At 43.7% G+C, this 24,456-nt stretch overlaps 1 protein-coding gene across 11 annotated transcripts in view; it reads right to left on the bottom strand.

The window, feature by feature from the left end:
• LOC106562332 (pleckstrin homology domain-containing family A member 7) overlaps nt 1-24,456 on the bottom strand; it is a 178,050-nt gene that overhangs the window by 38,993 nt on the left and 114,601 nt on the right. For 3 of the 11 annotated variants that reach the window (XM_045689235.2, XM_082957834.1, XM_045689243.2), the window contains 17 exons: nt 23,518-24,064; nt 21,729-21,812; nt 21,253-21,372; nt 19,886-19,963; nt 16,070-16,138; nt 14,966-15,046; nt 14,697-14,846; nt 14,399-14,500; nt 14,107-14,284; nt 13,745-13,920; nt 13,433-13,624; nt 13,242-13,356; nt 12,904-12,998; nt 8,477-8,701; nt 3,915-4,136; nt 3,557-3,690; nt 3,303-3,448 (listed from right to left, as the gene is read on the bottom strand). In XM_045689235.2, coding sequence (XP_045545191.1) covers nt 3,303-3,448; nt 3,557-3,690; nt 3,915-4,136; nt 8,477-8,701; nt 12,904-12,998; nt 13,242-13,356; nt 13,433-13,624; nt 13,745-13,920; nt 14,107-14,284; nt 14,399-14,500; nt 14,697-14,846; nt 14,966-15,046; nt 16,070-16,138; nt 19,886-19,963; nt 21,253-21,372; nt 21,729-21,812; nt 23,518-24,064 — 2,714 coding nt within the window. The remainder of the gene's footprint in view (nt 1-3,302; nt 3,449-3,556; nt 3,691-3,914; nt 4,137-8,476; nt 8,702-12,903; nt 12,999-13,241; nt 13,357-13,432; nt 13,625-13,744; nt 13,921-14,106; nt 14,285-14,398; nt 14,501-14,696; nt 14,847-14,965; nt 15,047-16,069; nt 16,139-19,885; nt 19,964-21,252; nt 21,373-21,728; nt 21,813-23,517; nt 24,065-24,456) is intronic. The other 8 variants (XM_045689232.2, XM_045689233.2, XM_045689241.2 and 5 more) reach the window with 8 other exon arrangements.

Here is a 24,456-nt window from a genome sequence, read left to right as displayed (position 1 = left end):
AGTTGTGTGTGTTGGTATTACTACAGAGTGTGTCTAGTTGTGTGTGTTGGTATTACTACAGAGTGTGTCCAGTTGTGTGTGTTGGTATTACTACAGAGTGTGTCCAGTTGTGTGTGTTGGTATTACTACAGAGTGTGTCTAGTTGTGTGTGTTGGTATTACTACAGAGAGTGTCCAGTTGTGTGTGTTGGTATTACTACAGAGTGTGTCTAGTTGTGTGTGTTGGTATTACTACAGAGTGTGTCCAGTTGTGTGTGTTGGTATTACTACAGAGTGTGTCCAGTTGTGTGTGTTGGTATTACTACAGAGTGTGTCTAGTTGTGTGTGTTGGTATTACTACAGAGTGTGTCTAGTTGTGTGTGTTGGTATTACTACAGAGTGTGTCCAGTTGTGTGTGTTGGTATTACTACAGAGTGTGTCTAGTTGTGTGTGTTGGTATTACTACAGAGTGTGTCCAGTTGTGTGTGTTGGTATTACTACAGAGTGTGTCCAGTTGTGTGTGTTGGTATTACTACAGAGTGTGTCTAGTTGTGTGTGTTGGTATTACTACAGAGTGTGTCTAGTTGTGTGTGTTGGTATTACTACAGAGTGTGTCTAGTTGTGTGTGTTGGTATTACTACAGAGTGTGTCTAGTTGTGTGTGTTGGTATTACTACAGAGTGTGTCCAGTTGTGTGTGTTGGTATTACTACAGAGTGTGTCCAGTTGTGTGTGTTGGTATTACTACAGAGTGTGTCTAGTTGTGTGTGTTGGTATTACTACAGAGTGTGTCTAGTTGTGTGTGTTGGTATTACTACAGAGTGTGTCTAGTTGTGTGTGTTGGTATTACTACAGAGTGTGTCTAGTTGTGTGTGTTGGTATTACTACAGAGTGTGTCTAGTTGTGTGTGTTGGTATTACTACAGAGTGTGTCTAGTTGTGTGTGTTGGTATTACTACAGAGTGTGTCTAGTTGTGTGTGTTGGTATTACTACAGAGTGTGTCCAGTTGTGTGTGTTGGTATTACTACAGAGGTGTCTAGTTGTGTGTGTTGGTATTACTACAGAGTGTGTCTAGTTGTGTGTGTTGGTATTACTACAGAGTGTGTCCAGTTGTGTGTGTTGGTATTACTACAGAGTGTGTCTAGTTGTGTGTGTTGGTATTACTACAGAGTGTGTCTAGTTGTGTGTGTTGGTATTACTACAGAGTGTGTCCAGTTGTGTGTGTTGGTATTACTACAGAGTGTGTCTAGTTGTGTGTGTTGGTATTACTACAGAGTGTGTCTAGTTGTGTGTGTTGGTATTACTACAGAGTGTGTCCAGTTGTGTGTGTTGGTATTACTACAGAGTGTGTCCAGTTGTGTGTGTTGGTATTACTACAGAGTGTGTCTAGTTGTGTGTGTTGGTATTACTACAGAGTGTGTCCAGTTGTGTGTGTTGGTATTACTACAGAGTGTGTCTAGTTGTGTGTGTTGGTATTACTACAGAGTGTGTCTAGTTGTGTGTGTTGGTATTACTACAGAGTGTGTCTAGTTGTGTGTGTTGGTATTACTACAGAGTGTGTCTAGTTGTGTGTGTTGGTATTACTACAGAGAGTGTGTCCAGTTGTGTGTGTTGGTATTACTACAGAGTGTGTCTAGTTGTGTGTGTTGGTATTACTACAGAGTGTGTCTAGTTGTGTGTGTTGGTATTACTACAGAGTGTGTCCAGTTGTGTGTGTTGGTATTACTACAGAGTGTGTCCAGTTGTGTGTGTTGGTATTACTACAGAGTGTGTCTAGTTGTGTGTGTTGGTATTACTACAGAGTGTGTCCAGTTGTGTGTGTTGGTATTACTACAGAGTGTGTCTAGTTGTGTGTGTTGGTATTACTACAGAGGTGTGTCCAGTTGTGTGTGTTGGTATTACTACAGAGTGTGTCTAGTTGTGTGTGTTGGTATTACTACAGAGTGTGTCCAGTTGTGTGTGTTGGTATTACTACAGAGTGTGTCTAGTTGTGTGTGTTGGTATTACTACAGAGTGTGTCCAGTTGTGTGTGTTGGTATTACTACAGAGTGTGTCCAGTTGTGTGTGTTGGTATTACTACAGAGTGTATCCAGTTGTGTGTGTTGGTATTACTACAGAGTGTGTCCAGTTGTGTGTGTTGGTATTACTACAGAGTGTGTCCAGTTGTGTGTGTTGGTATTACTACAGAGTGTCTAGTTGTGTGTGTTGGTATTACTACAGAGTGTGTCCAGTTGTGTGTGTTGGTATTACTACAGAGTGTCTAGTTGTGTGTGTTGGTATTACTACAGAGTGTGTCTAGTTGTGTGTGTTGGTATTACTACAGAGAGTGTGTCTAGTTGTGTGTGTTGGTATTACTACAGAGAGTGTGTCTAGTTGTGTGTGTTGGTATTACTACAGTGTGTCTAGTTGTGTGTGTTGGTATTACTACAGAGAGTGTCTAGTTGTGTGTGTTGGTATTACTACAGTGTGTCTAGTTGTGTGTGTTGGTATTACTACAGAGTGTGTCCAGTTGTGTGTGTTGGTATTACTGCAGAGTGTGTCTAGTTGTGTGTGTTGGTATTACTACAGAGTGTGTCTAGTTGTGTGTGTTGGTATTACTACAGAGTGTGTCCAGTTGTGTGTGTTGGTATTACTACAGAGTGTGTCCAGTTGTGTGTGTTGGTATTACTACAGAGTGTGTCTAGTTGTGTGTGTTGGTATTACTACAGAGTGTGTCCAGTTGTGTGTGTTGGTATTACTACAGAGTGTGTCTAGTTGTGTGTGTTGGTATTACTACAGAGTGTGTCTAGTTGTGTGTGTTGGTATTACTACAGAGTGTGTCTAGTTGTGTGTGTTGGTATTACTACAGAGTGTGTCTAGTTGTGTGTGTTGGTATTACTACAGAGGTGTGTCCAGTTGTGTGTGTTGGTATTACTACAGAGTGTGTCTAGTTGTGTGTGTTGGTATTACTACAGAGTGTGTCTAGTTGTGTGTGTTGGTATTACTACAGAGTGTGTCCAGTTGTGTGTGTTGGTATTACTACAGAGTGTGTCTAGTTGTGTGTGTTGGTATTACTACAGAGTGTGTCCAGTTGTGTGTGTTGGTATTACTACAGAGTGTCTAGTTTTGTGTGTTGGTATTACTACAGAGTGTGTCTAGTTGTGTGTGTTGGTATTACTACAGAGTGTCTAGTTGTGTGTGTTGGTATTACTACAGAGTGTCTAGTTGTGTGTGTTGGTATTACTACAGAGTGTGTCTAGTTGTGTGTGTTGGTATTACTACAGAGAGTGTCTAGTTGTGTGTGTTGGTATTACTACAGAGTGTCTAGTTGTGTGTGTTGGTATTACCTGCGACCTGCTTGCTCTTCAGGGAGGCCTCTGAGGCCAGGGCGTAAGACATAGTGATGATCCTCTCCTGCTTCAGCAGGGCTGAGTCCAGACCCACCACCTCTGGCTTGTCCACCGCCACAGAGGGCCCCGCTAGGATCTGAACACTAATCACACAGACACACACACCACACACCATTACACAATGAATTGAATGGCCTGTCAAACTGATCTTCCATATTGGCCCAGTGAGTAGTGGTGGTGCTGTAATATACCTGGACTTGGCCAGAATGTTCTTGATGCGCTCCCTGTTGCGATGGCGAGCCTCCACCTCCTGAGGGCTGAGAGGTTCCTCAGGCTCTGTGTCTACGTAGCGTTCAGGGATGAACACCTTCTGAGGTTTGGCCAGCTACACACAGAGAAACACACACAGTAGACGTTTCCTACTAACAGCTATTCAACTCTAGTACCATTACTGTAGGGATTAGGGAATATAACCATTGAAGCTGAAAACAAGCCTATTCAATTGTTTAAAATGTATTGTGAAAGTACTAAGTCCTTAATGAAATGTTAAAGTGAACAGCTCTGACTTGGTGAGGTTTGATGGAGGAGGTGGTGAGGGTCAGGTTGTACCTCTCGGCTGAGGTCCAGGTCATAGTCCAGCGTCTCCAGGTCCGCCTCCCGGGTAAGTGTGGACGTGGCTGTAGAGTGGAGGGTCAGCCACTCGTCTGACTGGGACCGAGGTCTATCACTGTGCTCCGCTCGACACTCCTCGCCCTGGACCACTCCCCGCGCCTCCTCCCCCTGCACCGCCCGCTCCAGCAACTGCAGGTCAAACTCCTGCTCTCGCCTCCACTGGAGGAGGAGGGGTAGACAGACATGACAGTTACACACAAACACTACTGCTTCACAGACACAACAGTTACACACCAACACTACCATACTGCTGCTTCACAGACACAACAGTTACACACCAACACAACCATACTACTGCTTCACAGACACAACAGTTACACACCAACACTACCATACTGCTGCTTCACAGACACAACAGTTACACACCAACACAACCATACTACTGCTTCACAGACACAACAGTTACACACCAACACAACCATACTACTGCTTCACAGACACAACAGTTACACACCAACACAACCATACTGCTGCTTCACAGACACAACAGTTACACACCAACAATACCATACTGCTGCTTCACAGACACAACAGTTACACACCAACTCTACCATACTGCTGCTTCACAGACAACAGTTACACACCAACACAACCATACTACTGCTTCACAGACACAACAGTTCCCCCCCAAACTACCATACTGCTGCTTCACAGACACAACTGTTCCCCCCCAAACTACCATACTGCTGCTTCACAGACACAACAGTTAAACACCAACACAACCATACTGCTGCTTCACAGACACAACAGTTACACACCAACACAACCATACTACTGCTTCACAGACACTACCATACTGCTGCTTCACAGACACAACAGTTAAACATCAACACAACCATACTACTGCTTCACAGACACAACAGTTACACACCAACACAACCATACTGCTGCTTCACAGACACAACAGTTACACACCAACACTACCATACTGCTGCTTCACAGACACAACAGTTAAACATCAACACAACCATACTGCTGCTTCACAGACACAACAGTTACACACCAACACAACCATACTGCTGCTTCACAGACACAACAGTTACACACCAACACTACCATACTGCTGCTTCACAGACACAACAGTTACACACCAACACTACCATACTGCTGCTTCACAGACACAACAGTTACACACCAACACTACCATACTGCTGCTTCACAGACACAACAGTTAAACACCAACACAACCGTACTGCTGCTTCACAGACACTACCATACTGCTGCTTCACAGACACAACAGTTACACACCAACACAACCATACTGCTGCTTCACAGACACAACAGTTACACACCAACACAACCATACTACTGCTTCACAGACACAACAGTTACACACCAACACTACCATACTGCTGCTTCACAGACACAACAGTTACACACCAACACAACCATACTGCTGCTTCACAGACACAACAGTTACACACTAACACAACCATTCTGCTGCTTCACAGACACAAGAGTTAAACACCAACACAACCATACTACTGCTTCACAGACACAACAGTTACACACCAACACAACCATACTACTGCTTCACAGACACAACAGTTACACACCAACACAACCATACTGCTGCTTCACAGACACAACAGTTACACACCAACACAACCATACTACTGCTTCACAGACACAACAGTTACACACCAACACAACCATACTGCTGCTTCACAGACACAACAGTTACACACCAACACAACCATACTACTGCTTCACAGACACAACAGTTACACACCAACACAACCATTCTGCTGCTTCACAGACACAAGAGTTAAACACCAACACAACCATACTACTGCTTCACAGACACAACAGTTACACACCAACACAACCATACTACTGCTTCACAGACACAACAGTTACACACCAACACTACCATACTGCTGCTTCACAGACACAACAGTTACACACCAACACAACCATACTACTGCTTCACAGACACAACAGTTACACACCAACACTACCATACTGCTGCTTCACAGACACAACAGTTACACACCAACACAACCATACTACTGCTTCACAGACACAACAGTTACACACCAACACAACCATACTACTGCTTCACAGACACAACAGTTACACACCAACACTACCATACTGCTGCTTCACAGACACAACAGTTACACACCAACACTACCATACTGCTGCTTCACAGACACAACAGTTACACACCAACACAACCATACTACTGCTTCACAGACACAACCATATTGCTGCTTCACAGACACAACAGTGATACACCAAAACAACCACATTATTAGTCCCCTTTCCAACTGTTGACTCAGGATTTGTTGCTACAATTCCATGGCAGCATCCAGTGTGAGACTCTACAGACATTGACGTGTTCTTCTCTGTAGCTATACTGTATATTGTGCATTTTCCCTTTAAAAAAAAGACATTTATGTGTGTTTTCCATTCAAACATACATACAATGGCATACAATATGACAAATGCAACACTATTCTCCACAGGCAAAACCACCAGCGTGTACAGGACTGTTGATGGGAGTGCAGTACGAGTGCTAAGCTCTCAGACCACAGCATGCATCACTCTACTTGTGCAGTCAGTGATTGGAGAGAAGATGACAAGAGAGGGATCCATCTAGCTACATTCATTTACATGTACATATTGGTCCCAGGCATCATGCTTACTAGACAAAAATAAAAATATCCAGTGCAGTAAATACCACAAATACATATTTAATAGACATGCAATGAAGAAAAAACACATGGCATGCATTTATTAGGAAAATGTGTGTTTATTTCTTATTCGCAAACCTCTACATGAAATATGTGGAGAAGAGGGAGGGAGCTTAGTAGGTGATCCTCCATTTGCAGATAAACAGAGAAATAATATGCAGACTTTAGTTCTGATACGACTGTAAATGATTGGCACAATGGATAAAGGTAGTGGCACACGGATACATGTACTTTACATTAGGCATTGCTGTATGTAGAGTCAGTTAACAAGGAGGGATAAGTGGTGGTAAGATCTACAAGTCACCACAATCAGAACTGCATTCACATTGCTAAAGTCATTCCTTAGAAGCTTTTACTTATATACAAAGACTAATCGACTAAAAATAACAGTATTAGACGGATGTTGCATCGCATCAAACTATCAGGGAATTTAAATATATATGCTGATGAGTCAGTAGATGATGTTAGAAAATGTTTCATCCAGCAGTCTATATCCTCTTTAAAATGGCAGTGAAAATAAATAATGTAAAAAGTATATTTTTTTAATCTGCAGGATTATGTATGTTTTGTCTGAGCAGCACAATGAGACCTGGTTAGAGAATGACAGACCGTTCTAGAACAAGGGTATGTGGTTAGTCTCTTAGCAGTGGGCTACACTAGTGGAGTGATAGGAACACAGACTGAAACACTGTCATGGAGCCTGGGAGTAGGTCAAACTGCAGTTTAGTCAGGGTGGGAGAGATTGAGAGAGTTATTAGCTTCTGTGTGTATCTCTAGTATTGAGGTAACATTAGAGAAATGCTGAGAGAACACTTGTTGTTTAGCCAGGGGTGGGTGTAGAGAGGAGAGAGGTAATGGCTATGCGTCGTTAATGCAGCAGTAGGGATATGATTCAGTGTAGCACAATCAATCAACTACAATCAACCCCCACAAAGCTGATTTACTGAAGCTGCATTAATGCATCAGTGTTTAGTACTAATAATTCACATAAAGATTCTCACAAGCTAACCAACAAAAAGCACTTTGACACAGTTAAAGATGGCTGACATATAAGAATGCCGTTTCCATATCTCCCAGGGCCTTTAATAGAGTTGAGGAAGTGAGGTTAATCATTACCATGATCAGTATCATAGCACTTCATTAGAGACCGACTGTAGTCTAAAATGCAGTATGTGAATATCTCTCAATCCTTTCAATCATTTTCTTGCGATGGAGTCAAGGACATTTGAAATCAGTGGCCCCACCTATTCTGTCCTTTCTGTTATTGCATATTCATAGTCCTTCACTTCCTAGGTGAGAACAGCAGTAGTTCCACCTGCATGTCACACCACAGCATCTCTCACCTCTCACGTCTCACACAATCACAGCAGTCAATTCTCACACCCACTTACCTGCTGCACCAGCTAGTTCAGACCAACTCACACACTCAAACTCACATCAACGGCACTATGAAAACCCTACGCAACTGAAATGTATTAGTGGTTGCATGCATTGTTACTTACATTTACATTTACATTTAAGTCATTTAGCAGACGCTCTTATCCAGAGCGACTTACAAAATGGTGCATTCACCTTATGATATCCAGTGGAACAACCACTTTACAATAGTGCATCTAAATATTTTAAGGGGGGGGGGGATATACTTCTCTTCTTCTACATACTTCTCCATGCATTGTAACTTCTGCATGCATTGTAACTTCTGCATGCATTGTAACTTCTCCATGCATTGTAACTTCTGCATGCATTGTAGCTGTAGCTCTAATGGTCATGCTTTAGGCGTGAGGAGTAGCTCTAACGTACTGAACCCAGGTCTGCGGAAAGGGGGCGTTGCTGTGATGATGAGGAGGCTCGTGATGAAGAGGCCTGGCGTTCTCCTTGACTCAGGGTCCTCTTGCGCTGGCGGACCAGAGCTTTCTGGTGCCTCTTCATCCTCTGCAGCTGCTCCTCAGCACTCATCCTCCCCCTGCTCTGCTGCTGCAGCACATCCCCAGAGTACAGACGCTCCAAGGCACTCTTTGGTCTCTCCTGAGAGGAGGGAGGGAGGGTATAAATTAACACAGCCCACGACACCAGCAAGAGAGAGCGGGAGGGAGGGAGCAGGGGAGAGGATTGCAAAGGAAGAGGGGGAGACAGAGAGGGTGAGGGAGAAAGAGAGCAGGAGGGAAAGAAAGGACAGATTAAACGAAAGACGAGGAATGGGTTAGAGAAGGCTGAAGGGAGAGAGTTTAGGTGCCACCATCATTTTACATTAGATCAAGATGCAAAAAAGTCTGGGAGTTTTTAACAATGAGAGCTTTAGAATGTTGAAGAAATCCCATTGAAGTGGATGACTTTTTGGGGGGAAGGACAAAAAGCTTAATAGTTTAAAAAGTATACATTTGATCAAAAAGCTGTATACAAGAACACTATTCCAGACCGGTATGCATGTTTTAAATTTTGAATGGGGTTTCTAGCTTAATCTCGGCCTGCTAATTGCGTACTACGTCACATACACTATATATACAAAAGTATGTGGACATCCCTTCAAATTAGTGGATTTGGTTATTTCAGCCACACCCGTTGCTGACAGGTGTATAAAATCGAGCACACCGCCATGCAATCTCCATAGACAAACATTGGCAGTAGAATGGCCTTACTGAAGAGCTCAGTGACTTTCAACATGAGACCGTCATAGGATGCCACCTTTCCAACAAGTCAGTTCGTCAAAGTTCTGACCTGCTAGAGCTGCCCCGTTCAACTGTAAGTGATCGTATTGTGAAATGTAAGCATCTAGGAGCAACAACGTCTCAGCCACAAAGTGGTAGGCCACACAAGCTCACAGAACGGGACCGCTGAGTGCTGTCCTCGGTTCCAACACTCACTTTTGAGTTCCAAACTGCCTCTGGAAGCAACATCAGCACAAGAACTGTTTGTCAGGAGCTTCATGAAATCGGTTTCCATGGACGAGCAACTGCACACAAGCCTAAGTTCACCATGAGCAATACCAAGCGTCGGCTGGAGGGGTGTAAAGCTCGCCGCCATTGGACTCTGGAGCAGTGTAAAAACGTGTTTTCTGAAGTGATGAATCACGCTTCACTATCTGGCAGTCCAACGGACGAATCTGGGTTGCCAGTAGAACGCTACCTGCCCGAATGCATAGTGCCAACTGTAAAGTTTGGTGGAGGATAAATAATGGTCTGGGGCTGTTTTTCATGGTTCTGGCTAGGTCCCTTAGTTCCAGTTTAGGGAAATTTAACGCAACAGCATACAATGAAATTCTAGACGATTCTGTGCTTCCAACTTTGAGGCAACAGTTTGGGGAAGGCCCTTTCCTGTTTCAGCATGACAATGCCCCCGTGCACAAAATGAGGTCATACAGAAATGGTTTGTTGAGATCGGTGTGGAAGAACTTGACTGGCCTGCACAGAGCCCTGACCTCAACCCCATCGAACACCGCCCAACATCAGTGCCCGACCTCACTAATGCTCTTGTGGCTGAATGGAAGCAAGTCCCCACAGCAATGTTCCAACATTTAGTGGAAAGTCTTCCCAGAAGTTGTGTGGCTGTTACAGCAGCAAAAATGGGACAAACTTCATATTAATGCCAATGATTTTGGAATGAGATGTTTGACAAGTGTCCACATACTTTTGGTCATGTAGATATGTGCATGTGGGGAACAATGTAGGTAAAATGTAGCAGTGCAGCTTCCAGAATTTATTTTGCTTTCAAACTCGGGATTTCGTGGCTAATTGAACTAAGACAGTAATTCTGCTCATATTATGCGTTTATGATCTACATATTGACACATCAAGCCCAAAGCGGGAGGTTTAAAAATACTTAGTAGTCGCCAAAGTTCCGTAGCATGTCTTTAAACCAGTAGTTCATTAGCATTGCATAGGCTATCTTGCACCACCTCAAGTTGTAGATGATAGGTTATTTAAAAGGTGGCTGAAATTCCTGATTTGGCCTCGTTTAAGATTTGGTTCATTAAGAAATGCTAGCGGCCATGACCGAATTCAAACGTGACTTGATTTCGGGGTGTAGTTTGATGTGGGTGTTTTGTGTGTGTGTGTTCGCAGGTGGGAAGAGTCAAATTCTTCGCCAATTAGCTTTATCTGGCTGGTGTGCGACTGTGACAAAGTTGGTTTGACTTTGGATAGCCCATCTCCCGTCTAGTTAGGTACCGTCAATAAACTACAACGTAAATTAGACAATATTTTTATGTTAGCTTTTAATAGTTGTATATGAATTTCTCCAATTTATAGTGTTTTGAGATTTTTAAGTCATTGAGCTATTGGAATGTTTACATACTGTCCCATAGCAATCTGCAAAGTCAAACCCCATTTACCAAGGGCATTACGATCGGGTCGTGTGCAGCTGCACTCGGAACTGATTAGTACTTGTGTGCTGCCAGCTGTGAGCATGTGGACAGGACTTAAATAAAACCAACCTTCATTTACGTTGTGACATACTCAGGTGCAAAACTCAGTTTTGGGCGAGACTCACTTTATGACCAAAAGTATTATATTTACACTTTGTAATACATTTTTACAGTAGAATAAATGCTTCTGACTCATATTTAGGCCACATAGGCTTTTTTCTAAATGAAAAGTTGCTTTTTAGGTGCAGTTGCTCTTTAATGTGACTTGCTTAGAAGTCACACTTTAAATAATGACCTAACTTATTTTTGATTTTTTCTTTGGAACACAATGTTTCATGCAGCATTCAAACTTTCACAATAAGATCACTTACAGTTGAACGGGGCAGCTCTAGCAGGTCAGAACTTTGACGAACTGACTTGTTGGAAAGGTGGCATCCTATGACGGTCTCATGTTGAAAGTCACTGAGCTCTTCAGTAAGACCATTCTACTGCCAATGTTTGTCTATGGAGATTGCATGGCTGTGTGCAATCTCCATAGATATATAGTGTATGTGACGTATTACGCAATTTTCGGGGACCACTTTTGACTTGTGAGCGCAGCTTTCAGATCTACTGGCTAAAAAAGTGTTCACAAGTACAGGAGAACCTCTTTAATGTCGCATCATGAACCGAGAATTCAGTGTCTGGGAGTGCAGGCCGAGATTAAGCTAGAAACCCCATTCAAAATTTAAAACATGCATACCGGTCTGGAATAGTGTTCTTTTATACAGCTTTTTGATGAAATGTATCCTTTTTAAACTATTAAGCTTTTTGTCCTTCCCCCCAAAAAGTCATCCACTTCAATGGGATTTCTTCAACATTCTAAAGCTCTCATTGTTAAAAATTAAAAACTCCCAGACTTCCAACATTCTAGTCACTGTAAACAATGTGACTTTCCAAACAATTTAGACAAAAACTTAGAGAAGGAAATCTTAGTCTGCGTCTCTGCTATTTAAATCTGAAACCAGAACAGAAATATATTCGACCAATCAAACGATACATCTGCTTTAGTAACCGCATCAACTGCTTTTTCTCTCAATGTTTTGAAACAGCTGCTGTTTTGACTTGGACAACAATTTAGAGCGTACGAAATCTTAGTCTACTTCTCGGCTATTCAAATCGGAAATCAAAACAGGAATAACTTATACCAATCAAGAGCTACAGCTGTTTTAGTAACCGCATCACCTACCTTAATTAAGCTAACTTCACACTGTTGAATTAACTGCCGTGGAACTTTCAGAAATGTCAAATTATAGAAGTAGGGGAGCACATTCTATGAATGAAAATGACTATTTAGTGTGACTTGCTTCTGCAAGAACACTCTAGTTATTTGATATACATACTTCTGACTTACCAGAGTGACCTGCTTCACAAGACCACTCTAAATATTTAACCTACTTCTGACTTAGAGTTATTTGTCTTCCTTGCTTCAGCAACACCATACTACTACTACTACTACTACTACAGTCAATAATTCTACTGTTACTATACCACTAGCGGCTATTATCCCACTACTGTAATACAGTATCGACTTATACTACTACACTAGCCTACATTTCTCAACAATAGCAATTTACATTTCTAAACTTGTTCGATTATTATAACAATAATGTTGGCCAGTTGAAATAATTCTAAAGTTTTCTTCATGGAAAATGACCTCGTTTTTTCTATGTACTCAGCGTTTTGTACTAGATGCTGCATCTAATCAAGTCAGCTTGTGTCAGCTCCACAAAAGTAAAAGCCATGACAGGATTTACAAACAATATTTGTGCTGCCTCTCCACCTACTCTCTTGACTCCTAGTCAGTCAGAAATAGTTGGAGTCTTACCTTCAGGCCTGAGGCGGCTGAAGCTCCTCTTCTGAGGGTAACATATGAGGAGATGTTTGTGGACTGATTTAGCCTGGATGAGGAGCCAGCCGGCCCTGAGAGAAAGACAGCAAATATGAAAACACAACCCCCAAGTGAGCACAAGAGCCAAAACATGTTCAGTGGGTACATTGCAAAGCACATATTTGCTGCTGGTGTGAACACTATAGAAAAACAAGCTGTTTAGCCTTCCAAGCTGTTTGCTTATTCTGAAGAGGAAGACACTCTTCAAAGAAACAAATATGTTATTCTACATTACATCAAGGTGCATTACATGTGTTGGACCTAGAGCTACTTACCTCTGCTTGGTAGGGTCTGGTAGCCACCATCATGCCCCAAGGCCCCCATCCTCATGTGACCAGACCCTCCCACTCCCAGAAGCTCAGGTTCACTCAGGAAGGTGCGCAGCTCCACCTGACGCCCACAGAGACAGAGATCAGTATCACACAGACACAGACACACGGCTCCATAGCCCTCTCCAAACACACACCTTGTTGTCTCCGTTGGTGAATTGGCCGATCTCCCTGTCCCGCTTGCGTTCGTCAGACTGTCGTTTGAGGCCTCGTACAGACGTGTGTCTGATGACACTGGTCTCCCTGGGCAGCGGAGGCACGGCCGGGGCGTGGTCCTCAGGACTGTATAGCTGAGGTAGTGGTGGTCGGGGAGGGGCGCCCTCATCTGCCTGCAGAGAAAACAACCAACCAGCATAGCCTTTACCATCATATTCAATCCCATTTACTATCAGATAGGATAACATTCAACACTATGTCCTCCGAGTGGGAGAGGAGCGGGGGCCACTCACACATTTTGGCACAGACATGGCGAGGGCTGCGGTGGTGTGCTGGGTGGAGGTGGGGGTGGGGGTTGTGGGGCTGAGGTGGGGGCTGTGCTGCTGGGCCAGTCTCATCTCTCCCAGGGAGGGACTGGCAGACAGAGAAGGCACTGACGACGGTGACACGGAAGGCACAAGTTTTCTCTCTGGAGGCACAAAAACACAAACGTAAAACACCCCCCAACACACACAACATACACGTTAAAATTACACAAGATAACAACACTCCACCCACAAAAGCCAAATACATATACAGACCATAATCAACTCATCCATTTTGTCACCTGTAAATATATAAGCACATGACAAGTAGCGTCCATTTCTCTCTCTACCTCGTCCTGAGCTCCAGTGTGTGTTAGTAGAGGCAAGCGGAGGCAGAGCCACAGCACTCCTCTCACCTGGGTTGGTCACAGAGGAGATGGTGACTTGGTAGTTGGCTTTGCTGGAGCTGAGGCCTGCTATTACATCTTCAATCCTCCACAACTCCCTCTTGATCTGGCACATCTCCTTCTGCTCATAGACAAACACACACACAACCATGAACACAAACACTACAGACGTTGTTCCCATCCCTCTGGGAATCTGTATGTGTTTGCAGTGGTGTGGTTGTGGTGCGGTCCTGACCTGAGAGAGACCACTGCGGTTCATCTGGCCCTCCAGAGCTGTCCTCAACCAGTCTACATCTCTCTCCAGGCTGCTGTACTCGTTCCACACATTCTCCATCTCCTGCATGGAGCAAGAGAGACGTAGAGAAAGAGAGAGTAATAGAGAGAGAGCGAGAGAGAGAAAGAGAGGGCGCGAGATAGAGAGTAAGAGAGTGAGAAAGACAGAGAGGGAGGTTGTGTGGTCAGTCAATGGGGCTGACTGTGGTCAGTCACACCAGTGAGCCAGGCTGTGTTAGGTCAGACTGAGCAGGCCTTACCGTGGACACCTGAGAGATCTCAGCTCTGATGTGCACCACGTCCTCCTGCAGTAGTCTCTGCTGGTAGGATATCTTCTCCTGGTGGGCCGGCTGGTCCCGGTACTGCTCCATCTGCTGGTGGGACACGTCCAGCACGGACTCCAACTTGTCCTGTAGGACAGGACACCACGAGGGCATGGGGTATTCACGACCTGACCATATGGGGGAGCTAATACACACGTATACATACCCAGGCACACACACACACACAAACAAACAAAACCCAATACCTTGTCTTCCTTGAGCGTGCGTATCGTTGTTTCCAGCTCCTGAAGGATCTTGTCTTGTTCACACAGTCGACTTAACTTCACCTGCACAGGGAACAGCAGCAGGCAGCACAGAAAACAGAGATTGATAAGGTCTATTAAGAAGACTAGGTCTATGGCTAGAACAGGGGCCCTCTGCCCAGCCCAGCAGCTTCTGGTAAACACTATTCAAACCACAGTGCCCAGCAGAATGAATTGATAGTCTACTGTAGTCTGCTCTGTCTGGAAATATGTCAATAAGACCCATCTCTTTGAAATGCCCTGAGGACCTCTTTTCATCTTCTCTGTGTGAAAATAAAGAAATACAGCTTTATACTGTCTGCTTGTGGGGAATGGTAATGCCCATTATAAGTAATCATAATCAAAAATCCATATTTTGAAATTCACTTTTCAAGAGAACAGTGCTTATTGAGACTGGCATATTTGTTTCCCCGCAGAAATGGGTTATATGTTTCTGAAAACAAAATAAGACTGCCTAGTTTACAATCTTTCTCACACACTGAGTGTTTATTCTTGAGTTCTATTTATCATTCTGTTCAATTAATAATTAAGCTGTTTTTTATTTCACAGCTGTATATTGTTGTTTTAATTGCATGAAATATTCATTGTTCAAACAAATTCACCAATTGTTAAACTGGAACAATGCTAATGATGAAAAGCCAAGACATCCACCTTATTTACCTCCATTCTGAGCAAACAAAGAACTAAAAAGGCCGGATGACAGAAATCAAACTGAAAAATGTAAGAGCTTTACGTCTAAAATCCCATTAATTGTATTTTTCCTTTTAAATTGAGAGCTGTAAATAAAACCCCTCGTGGATAGTCTCAGGCTTTAACAGTGAAGCTGTCTGTCCCCACAGTGCTGCATCTTCGCTCTGCTCCATTCCCTCCCTCTCTACACACCCTCTGTTTACCACAACTACAGAATACCAACTTCTCAAATCCTCAGTTCACTGTCTCTGTAGTGGCTTGTAAGATGTGAAAAACGATAGACGTTGAAGAAAAGGAGAGAGATGAATAAACTGGGTGTTTATCAGACAAGGTGCGCTTAGGGGACAGTATACTTACATCAACATCGCTCTCTGCTATCTTAACAGGTCTCGATGGTCTGTCTTTTAGAGTTTCACGCCCTGTAACCTGCAATGCCCCAAAGGCACAAATACAACCTTACTTCTCCCAGTAATAGTTGCAAAAAAAAGTTCAACTAGCCTAAATATTAAAACCAACATTCAATAGATAACACTGAACAACAACATTACAGCAATTATCAAGCAACAGCATGAGACCTTGCTAAGGACATTGGGATTGCAGAAACCACAATGTAGAACAGTTATGCAAAAATGATTCAACAAAAAAAGACTTGGGTAGTAGTATGCACAAGTAAATGCAATATGACTGCTTTAAAAGCTGTGCAAATATATTTATGGTCAAAAACAGCATCTGTGCATTTAAGAGAGAGGCCACGACGAAGAACCACAAAGCTGCTTTTTCCTGGCAGTGTGTCAGTGGGTTTAGTTAACGACCGTGTCCTCTTTATGAACCAAGAGAAAGGGAGGAACTATCAGGAAATATGGCACCTCCTTCAGATCCTCTCTGTTACAGCGATAAATCAGACCTGCCAAATACATATCTCAGAGACGTCAGTGAACTGGCCCAGTTAGAATTGATAGAAATATGAGATATATTTCAGTGTCTTTCGCTAAGTGTCTTCAGTTTCTTTCGCTAAGAGATTTCAATTGACTTAATACCCAAACAGAGCTAATGATTTCTGCTGATCCATTTCAAAGAGCATAGAGATGTAGGTGTGTTTACAATTATAACCAAAGCACAGGTTACGTATCTGACCTTATAGCTCTGATTCTGTTAAATGATCATCAGTACGGACGTTTCTCAAAGAGCACCCTTGGGTCGTCTCTTTAGTGCTTACAAGCCAAACAAAAGGAAAAGAAAGGCTGTGAAACAAAGTGCAATCCAGGGTTTAACTGCATGCAATGGGACTCCCTCTCACAGAGAGCAGAGACAGAGTCCACATCAGTCAGGCAGCACACACTGACACCGCATCACCATGATGGACTACAGTACCCAGCAGGCCAAGCTATGCACTACAGTCACAGGTGGGTCTCTCTTCTAACATGGCCCCTCATCACATTAAACACGGGTAGGTGAGGAGTGCATTACACACATTCTATTAGGAGAAGCAGTGGAATGGTCTCACTCTTTGTATGCACACCATCCTTACATTCCAACTGGACCCAAAACCCGGAGGTGTGTTTTCTAACACACTGTGTACCATAACGATCAACGGGTCAATACTTTTGATCTGTTTTAAAACAGGAAATAGAAAGGTGTTACATCGATAATAGAACTCCCCACTCCAAGAAACAGAAGGTTAGTTAAGGTTTGTGGTGTTATACATACAAATCACTTCAGGAGGATCAGATGCTTTGTACTGTTGTTAATGGATGAGAATTTCTGATAGCAGAATGTAGAATCATTACAACACACAACGTCATTCTGCTGAAGCTGGCATTAGACTTACACTACCAGTAAAAAGTTTTAGAACACCTACACATTCAAGGGTTTTTCTTAATTTTTTACTATTTTCTACATTGTAGAATAATAGTGAAGACATCAAACTAAACTAATAACACATATGGAATCATGTGGTAACCAAAAGTGTTAAATATAAATATATTTTGATTTGTTTGAGATTATTCAAATAGCCACCCTTTGCCTTGATGACAGCTTTGCACACTCTTGGCATTCTCTCAACCAGCTTCACCTGGAATGCTTTTCCAACAGTCTTGAAGGAGTCCCCACATATGCTGAGCACTTGTTGGCTGCTTTTCCTTTACTCTGCAGTCTGACTCATCCCAAACCATCTCAATTTGGTTGAGCTCGGGTGATTGTGGAGGCCAGGTCATCTGATGCAGCACTCCATCACTCTCCTTCTTATTAAAATAACCCTTACACAGCCTGGAGGTCATTGTCCTGTTGAAAAAACAAATGATAGTCCCACTAAGCCCAAACCAGATGGGATGGTATATCGCTGCAGAATGCTGTGGTAGCCATGCTGGTTAAATGTGCCTTGAATTCTAAATAAATCACAGACAGTGTCACCAGCAAAGTACCCCCACACCATAACACCTCCTAACATAACACGCTTTACGGTGTGAAATATACATGCGGAGATCATCCGTTCACCCACACCGTGTCTCACAAAGACACAGCGGTTGGAACCAAAAATCTAGACACTGGACTCCAGACCAAAGGACAGATTTCCACCGGTCTAATGTCCATTGCTAGTGTTTCTTGGCCCAAGCAAGTCTCTTCTCTTATTGGTGTCTTTTAGTAGTGGTTTCTTTGTAGCAATTTGACCATGAAGGCCTGATTCACACAGTCTCCTCTGAACAGTTGATGTTGAGATGTGTCTGTTACTTGAACTCTGTGAAGCATTTATTTGGGCTGGAATTTCTGAGGCTGGTAACTCTAATGAACTTATCCTCTGCAGCCGAGGTAACTCTGGGTCTTCCATTCCTGTGGCGGTCCTCATGAGAGCCAGTTTCATCATAGTGCTTGATGGTTTTTGCGACTGCACTTCAAGAAACCTTCAAAGTTCTTGAAATTGTCAGGTTGACTAACCTTCATGTCTTAAAGTAATGATGTACTGTCGTTTCTCTTCGCTTATTTGAGCTGTTCTTGCCATAATATGGACTTGGTATTTTACTAAATAGGGCTATCTTCTGTTTGTCCCCCCTACCTTGTCACAACACAACTGACTGGCTCTAACGCATAAATAAATTCCACAAATGGACTTTTAAGAAGGCACACCTGTTAATTGAAATACATTCCAGGTGACTACCTCATGAAGCTGGTTGAGAGAATGCCAAGCGTGTGCAAGGCTGTCATCAAGGCAAATGATGGCTATTGGAAGAATCTCAAATATAAAATACATTTTGATTTGTTTAATACTTTTTTGGTTACTACATGGTTCCATATGTGTTATTTCATAGTTTTGATGTCTTCACTATTATTCCACAATGTAGAAAATAGTCAAAATAAAGAAAAACCATTGAATGAGTAGGTGTTCTAAAATTTTTGACTGGTTGTGTATATGAAGCCGCACAGCAGCAATATTTTCCGGGTTCGAGTGCATCAAATCCGTGATGTATCATGGTTAAATTGTGACTGACTGACTGATCTACAAATAATATTGTGTAGTTATTTACTGTAGGATGCAAGGTGATTTGTAGATCAGTCAATCTCGACTCGCCGTTAATGTCGGCTGCAATGTCGAACGCGCCCATTGTAGGTCTCTTTTAGCAGCACTGCCTGATGGGAAGTGAAATTTACATGATGCAAAATGTATTTTTTGACATGTAGTACTGTGCTGCTTGAATCTTCAGTTCCCATCAGTGGAGGTTTGATATTTTGACCCCATGTTTTCAGGGAGAACATGTACTATTCCCAATGTACTTTTATCCAATTGCAAGAATAGCTAGCTTTGACACAATATAGAAAATGGTATAATTTATACTGTAGCCAATAATCATATCATTTTATGTATGAGGTCATATTGCACTCAAGTTGTTTTCTTTGCTGAATTGATAGTAAAGACACACAGATGAATGCAGCATAGCATTATTCTCAGTATACAGAGCATTAGTAACAAAAACAACAGTGGTTAAAACACACAGAAGACAGTTTAAATTCCAACATCAACCTAAACCACACAGCCCTGAGGAACGAGGTCAGAAAGAAGAGGAGAGAACAGCAGAAGGAGGTGTGTGAATGAGGAAGAGACTGATACTGTAGACAGTGGAAGGAAGAGCAGGATGCAGGCTACAGAGGAGAGAGGAGGAAGAGAGATGAATTATCATTTACATTATCTTTTTTCTTGGGGCCCACCTTCAGATCTAGATAATCCAGGTCCTTCTTCAGTTGCATGTAAGTATCATCTGCCTGACAGACAATGAGGAGTGGAGAGACAGATCACAAGACGGAAAGCTGCAAAGGATGCTAGGAGACTATAGTATAGGAAGACTAGTCAGGCTCTGTTACAGCACAACTCTATATCTCTAATTCATTCTCATTGGAGAGATCATATCACCACAGTCAAATGAATATTAGTGAGGCAAAATAGGACAGAAAAATCAGGCAGATTGATTCAGTTATATTATGAGAATTTACACCAAACTAGATTGTAGTGTAGGGCTGCTATCTAAATAGTTTAGGGATGCTTACAAAAATAGCTTAAGCATTTCATAGGGCAGTATACTGCTTATAATTCAGTTCGCCACCAAATCTCTGGCATGGGTAAATTACGTCTACATGAGGATGAAGAGAACATAAGCGTTGATGGAGAGAGACTGAGCATGGTTGTCATTGAGCACGTTTACAGCTTCACTGTGGTGTGCAGGTCTGAGAACAGAGCAGTGTGTTTGGACTGGCTCTTCTAGGGCAGGGGTCAGCAACAGGCATCTTCTTTTTTATTGTATTTCATTTTTTGGTCAAAAAAGACTGTAAAATCACCAGGAATTCAGTTTAATTTAGGAAATCTGTTCCCAAGTATTCCCACAAATTAAAAAAACAGACGTTCCAGCCTCCCTGACCATTCGCTCCAACAAAAATCATCCCGCGGCTGAATCTAGTTGCCTACCCCTGCTCTAGGGAGACACACTACTGAACCAGCCTGTATACCCAGGATCACTTTACACTAATAAGAATGACTTCTCAGATACACACAGTTCTGCACAACCAGGACTTAGAGGGGAAATGTGTAAGAAAATACATTTCTCATTGTAGTTATCCAGGTTTGCAAAGACCTCAAACAACAGAAGATAAGGCTACAGTATATGTACGTGAAGGCAGGCATGGTGCATAGTCAACAGGCAACATGCTTGATATGAAGCTTAGGAGCAACATGTTTGTTTTTTAACAAATCAAATGAAACACGTCTCTATAAGGCTCAACGGAGTGGTACATTATGCCGACAGATAAGTGAGGCCACAGGCTGGTGTATCTATAGCTGCAGACAGCCCATGCTAACAGGGGAGCACCTAAGCCACTAGCACAACAAGACACGACCAACACACCACACAGTCCAATGAATGATGGAGCTGGGACCAAAACACTAGCAGAGACAGACTGCGGGTGATGGGGATTTGGCTGGGGGCTGGGGATCCACGAATCACTGGAGTGGGGCTGCAGGGCAGGGCGGCTGCAGGGGGGAGGATACGGGGGGGCCTGACCTGCAGGCTGGGGCCTAGGAGGCCGTTGTGATGTAGGTGGTGGAGGGCGTCGCCGTGGACACCAGCCATCTTGGCCTGGTGACTCCTGAGCTGAATGAGCAGCAGGGTCAGCTCCTCCGGCTGCAGTAGGGTCAGGCCCAGGCCAGGGAGAGGAAGAGAGGGAGGGACAGAGAGAGAGCACTTCAACACCTGGCCACCAGGGCGGCAGCAGCGAGGGCTCAGCTCTTCAGGCCCCAGAGAGCTGTGGGCCTAAGCATCCTACCACAATACCTGCTCCTCTCTCCCCGCTACCCACACAAGGCCCTTCAGAGCAGAACACCACTGAATCCACCAGCTGAAAATGGTGCCGCTTTCTGTCTGAAATGTATTACATCGAAGTTCCCTTCAGCATTAATCTTTAATAGTCCTAATATAAAGCAGAGAATAGTTTAAACTGGGTGTGTGATGAAGATAAACGAACAAGACAGAAGCTGTACCGTTTTCCCATGCAAGCTTGGTGCGCTGACTGTGTGTGTGATGTAGCCCATGGCTGGCATTGACCGTCTCTCCAGCTGACTAGTCTGTGGGAAAACAAAGACATTAACAAGTTATTAGGCTACATATCCCATTTCACAGATCAAACAGAATGGCAAATCATAAATGAACATTTACAAGGATGAATATGCCTGCAATGTGGTTCAGATTGTTCCTGGCTTTCTGTCCCCGCTACTGGGCATTCTGATATGTAGCACCCCAAACTTAAAGGGAACTTTACAAACTCATTTGTGCACACAGCATATTTTTTCTTCTATCCATGAATTTATTTCCATCCTTCCTCCTCTTATTTGAAATAAAGTGTGCCCCCAGTTTAAGTTGCTACAGGGTTTGGAAGGTTTGACATTTCTGCTTAACACACAGAATTCCTTGGCTAGAGCCATCACAGAACCGTAAAAGGACACAAACAACAAGAGATTGAATTAACTACACATAAATTATCCCCAACCTGCCTTCTTAAAATAACATTTGTTTGCTACCAGCGAGAGAAGCACTGTGAGCCATTCCCTCAGAGATTCCCAAGCCAATCTTTTTTTGCTGTATAATAGGTTTTTAATTTAAATGTAAGATCAGAAGAAAGAGACCGTTGCTGATGGTTGAGATACAGCGGAGATGTTTACAGGGTGCTGAGAGGCCCTGGGCAAATAGAATTAGCCGCTAATAAAACACACACACACACACACACACACACACACACACACACACACACACACACACACACACACACACACACACACACACACACACACACACACACACACACACACACACACACAACACACAGACACATACACTTGTGTGATATTCCATAGAGGTACATGGAACACAGCTCTGAAATACACACTCAAGCCAAAAAGACATCACCAGTGTAAAAGATGCTGGATCCACCAAAACAAAGTTCATCTGCAGACTAAATGTAGTACCCATAAACCATTGCTTTCTTGGATGATCTCACACATACACTGTGGCTCATTAAAAAAATACTTTTCCTCTTTGAGTGTTTATGATTATTCTGTAAGCGAGCGGAGCGGCAGGGTTCTATTTGAGAGACATAATTAGTGACTTGGCGTTATGGGTGAATGATGAGGAAACAGAGGCTGGGACATTCTGTTTACTTGGTGTGAGGACAGTGGGCTTGCGATGAGGGCTGCGTGGAGGCTGGTGTGGTGCAGCCTTGTAAAGACAGCCTCACATGTGGGGGGTGTGGCAGCCGGCAGGGAGACGGCACAGGATGAGGATGACGCAGGACAGTGCCTTGTCACAGGAGGTCACACACTCACACACACACGGCCACACAGGCTGGTGTGTGTCTGAGCCTGGAGCCTGGGCCGGGCTGGGAGATGGGAGGAATGGGTGATGGGGAGGCTCCCACTCACACACACACCCTACCACCTGTGTAGAGGGCCTGGGTGTGGACTGTGTGAATCCTTCGGAGCTTGTGACCGGCATCAAAGTGAAGATGCCGGGAAATTACAGCAGGGCTACTTCTCATGCTCATCTTCCCATGGTTGGCCCTTTCTCTAACGGTTAACGTGTGAAAGTTATTATTCCTCTAAGACAGAGATGAAATGGAAATTCACTACAAACAATATGACCTCAGTAACTGTGAGAATTAAACCCTTTTATGAAAGATGAACGTTCCTTAGCTGTGAAACATGTAGTCTTGTGCCAGTCCCAGGCTGGTAAACCAGCCTCTTTAACCCTTTAAACCCCAGTGGGTCAGAGTCCTACCTTAGAGAGCTGAGAAAACACCCGTCTAGGAGAACTGGAGCCGGTGGGGGACTCCCCAGGTGGCACCTCATCCAGCGGCTTGACCGTCACCCTGTCTGAGGGGGTGTGTGGTCTGTGGGGGGACAGTGGTTTGAAGGTGGGGATAGATGGGGGTACTTCACAGGGGGAAGGGGGCACAGAGATGGAGCGAGGCATCTCCACAGTGACCCTGAAGGAGGCCGTGTCCAGGAAGTCTGGCCCGGTGTAGATGGGCGCCGTGGGGCTGCCGTGGCGGAACTGCTGGCGCTGCTGCCACTCATACAGCTGCCATACCATGCCCTCCTTGGTGGCCATGCGCTCATCGGTGGACATGCGGAAGTGGCTGAGCCGGTCATGGGCATATTTGTAGTCGCTGGGCAGGTTGCGGGGCGCCGAAGGGGAGCTCCCGCCAGACGGGAGTCTGGGGGTCTTTGGCAATGTCTGGTAGGCCTCTACTACCACGGCCTTAGGCTGCAGGGGAGGGGTCCGCCGAGGGAGGGGGAGGGCGTACTCAGTAGTGGGTGTGTTGCTAAGGTTAGGAAAGAGGAATAGAGCCTTTTATAAACTGTGCAGTCTACTTACTTCACCAGGTACATAAATGAGCATCAATACTGAGTTGAAACTAAAGTGCATTTAAGTAAAGTATCAACAGCCATTCAGGCATGACCACTTTATTCCAACAAACGTTACAGTGAAAAAGCAGTTCAGAGCTGAGACATTCACAATCGCCACCAGGGGGAGACATTTATAAAAAGTTTGTTATAATACAGTATGTCAATTGAATGTTTGATATAGGGGCATGGGCTGAGGCTAAAGTTAGCACAGCAGGCTGCTAAGGGGAGAACGGCTCATAATAATGTCCGGAACAGTAAAAAGGAAATGGCATCAAAAACATGGAAACCATGTGCTTGATGTATTTGA

This window comes from Salmo salar, chromosome 11 (assembly GCF_965601325.2).
Source record: "Salmo salar chromosome 11, fSalSal1, whole genome shotgun sequence".
Lineage (NCBI taxonomy): Eukaryota > Metazoa > Chordata > Actinopteri > Salmoniformes > Salmonidae > Salmo > Salmo salar.
The sequence above is the reverse complement of the archived record's forward strand: the minus strand, read 5'-3'. Positions and strand labels throughout refer to the sequence as shown.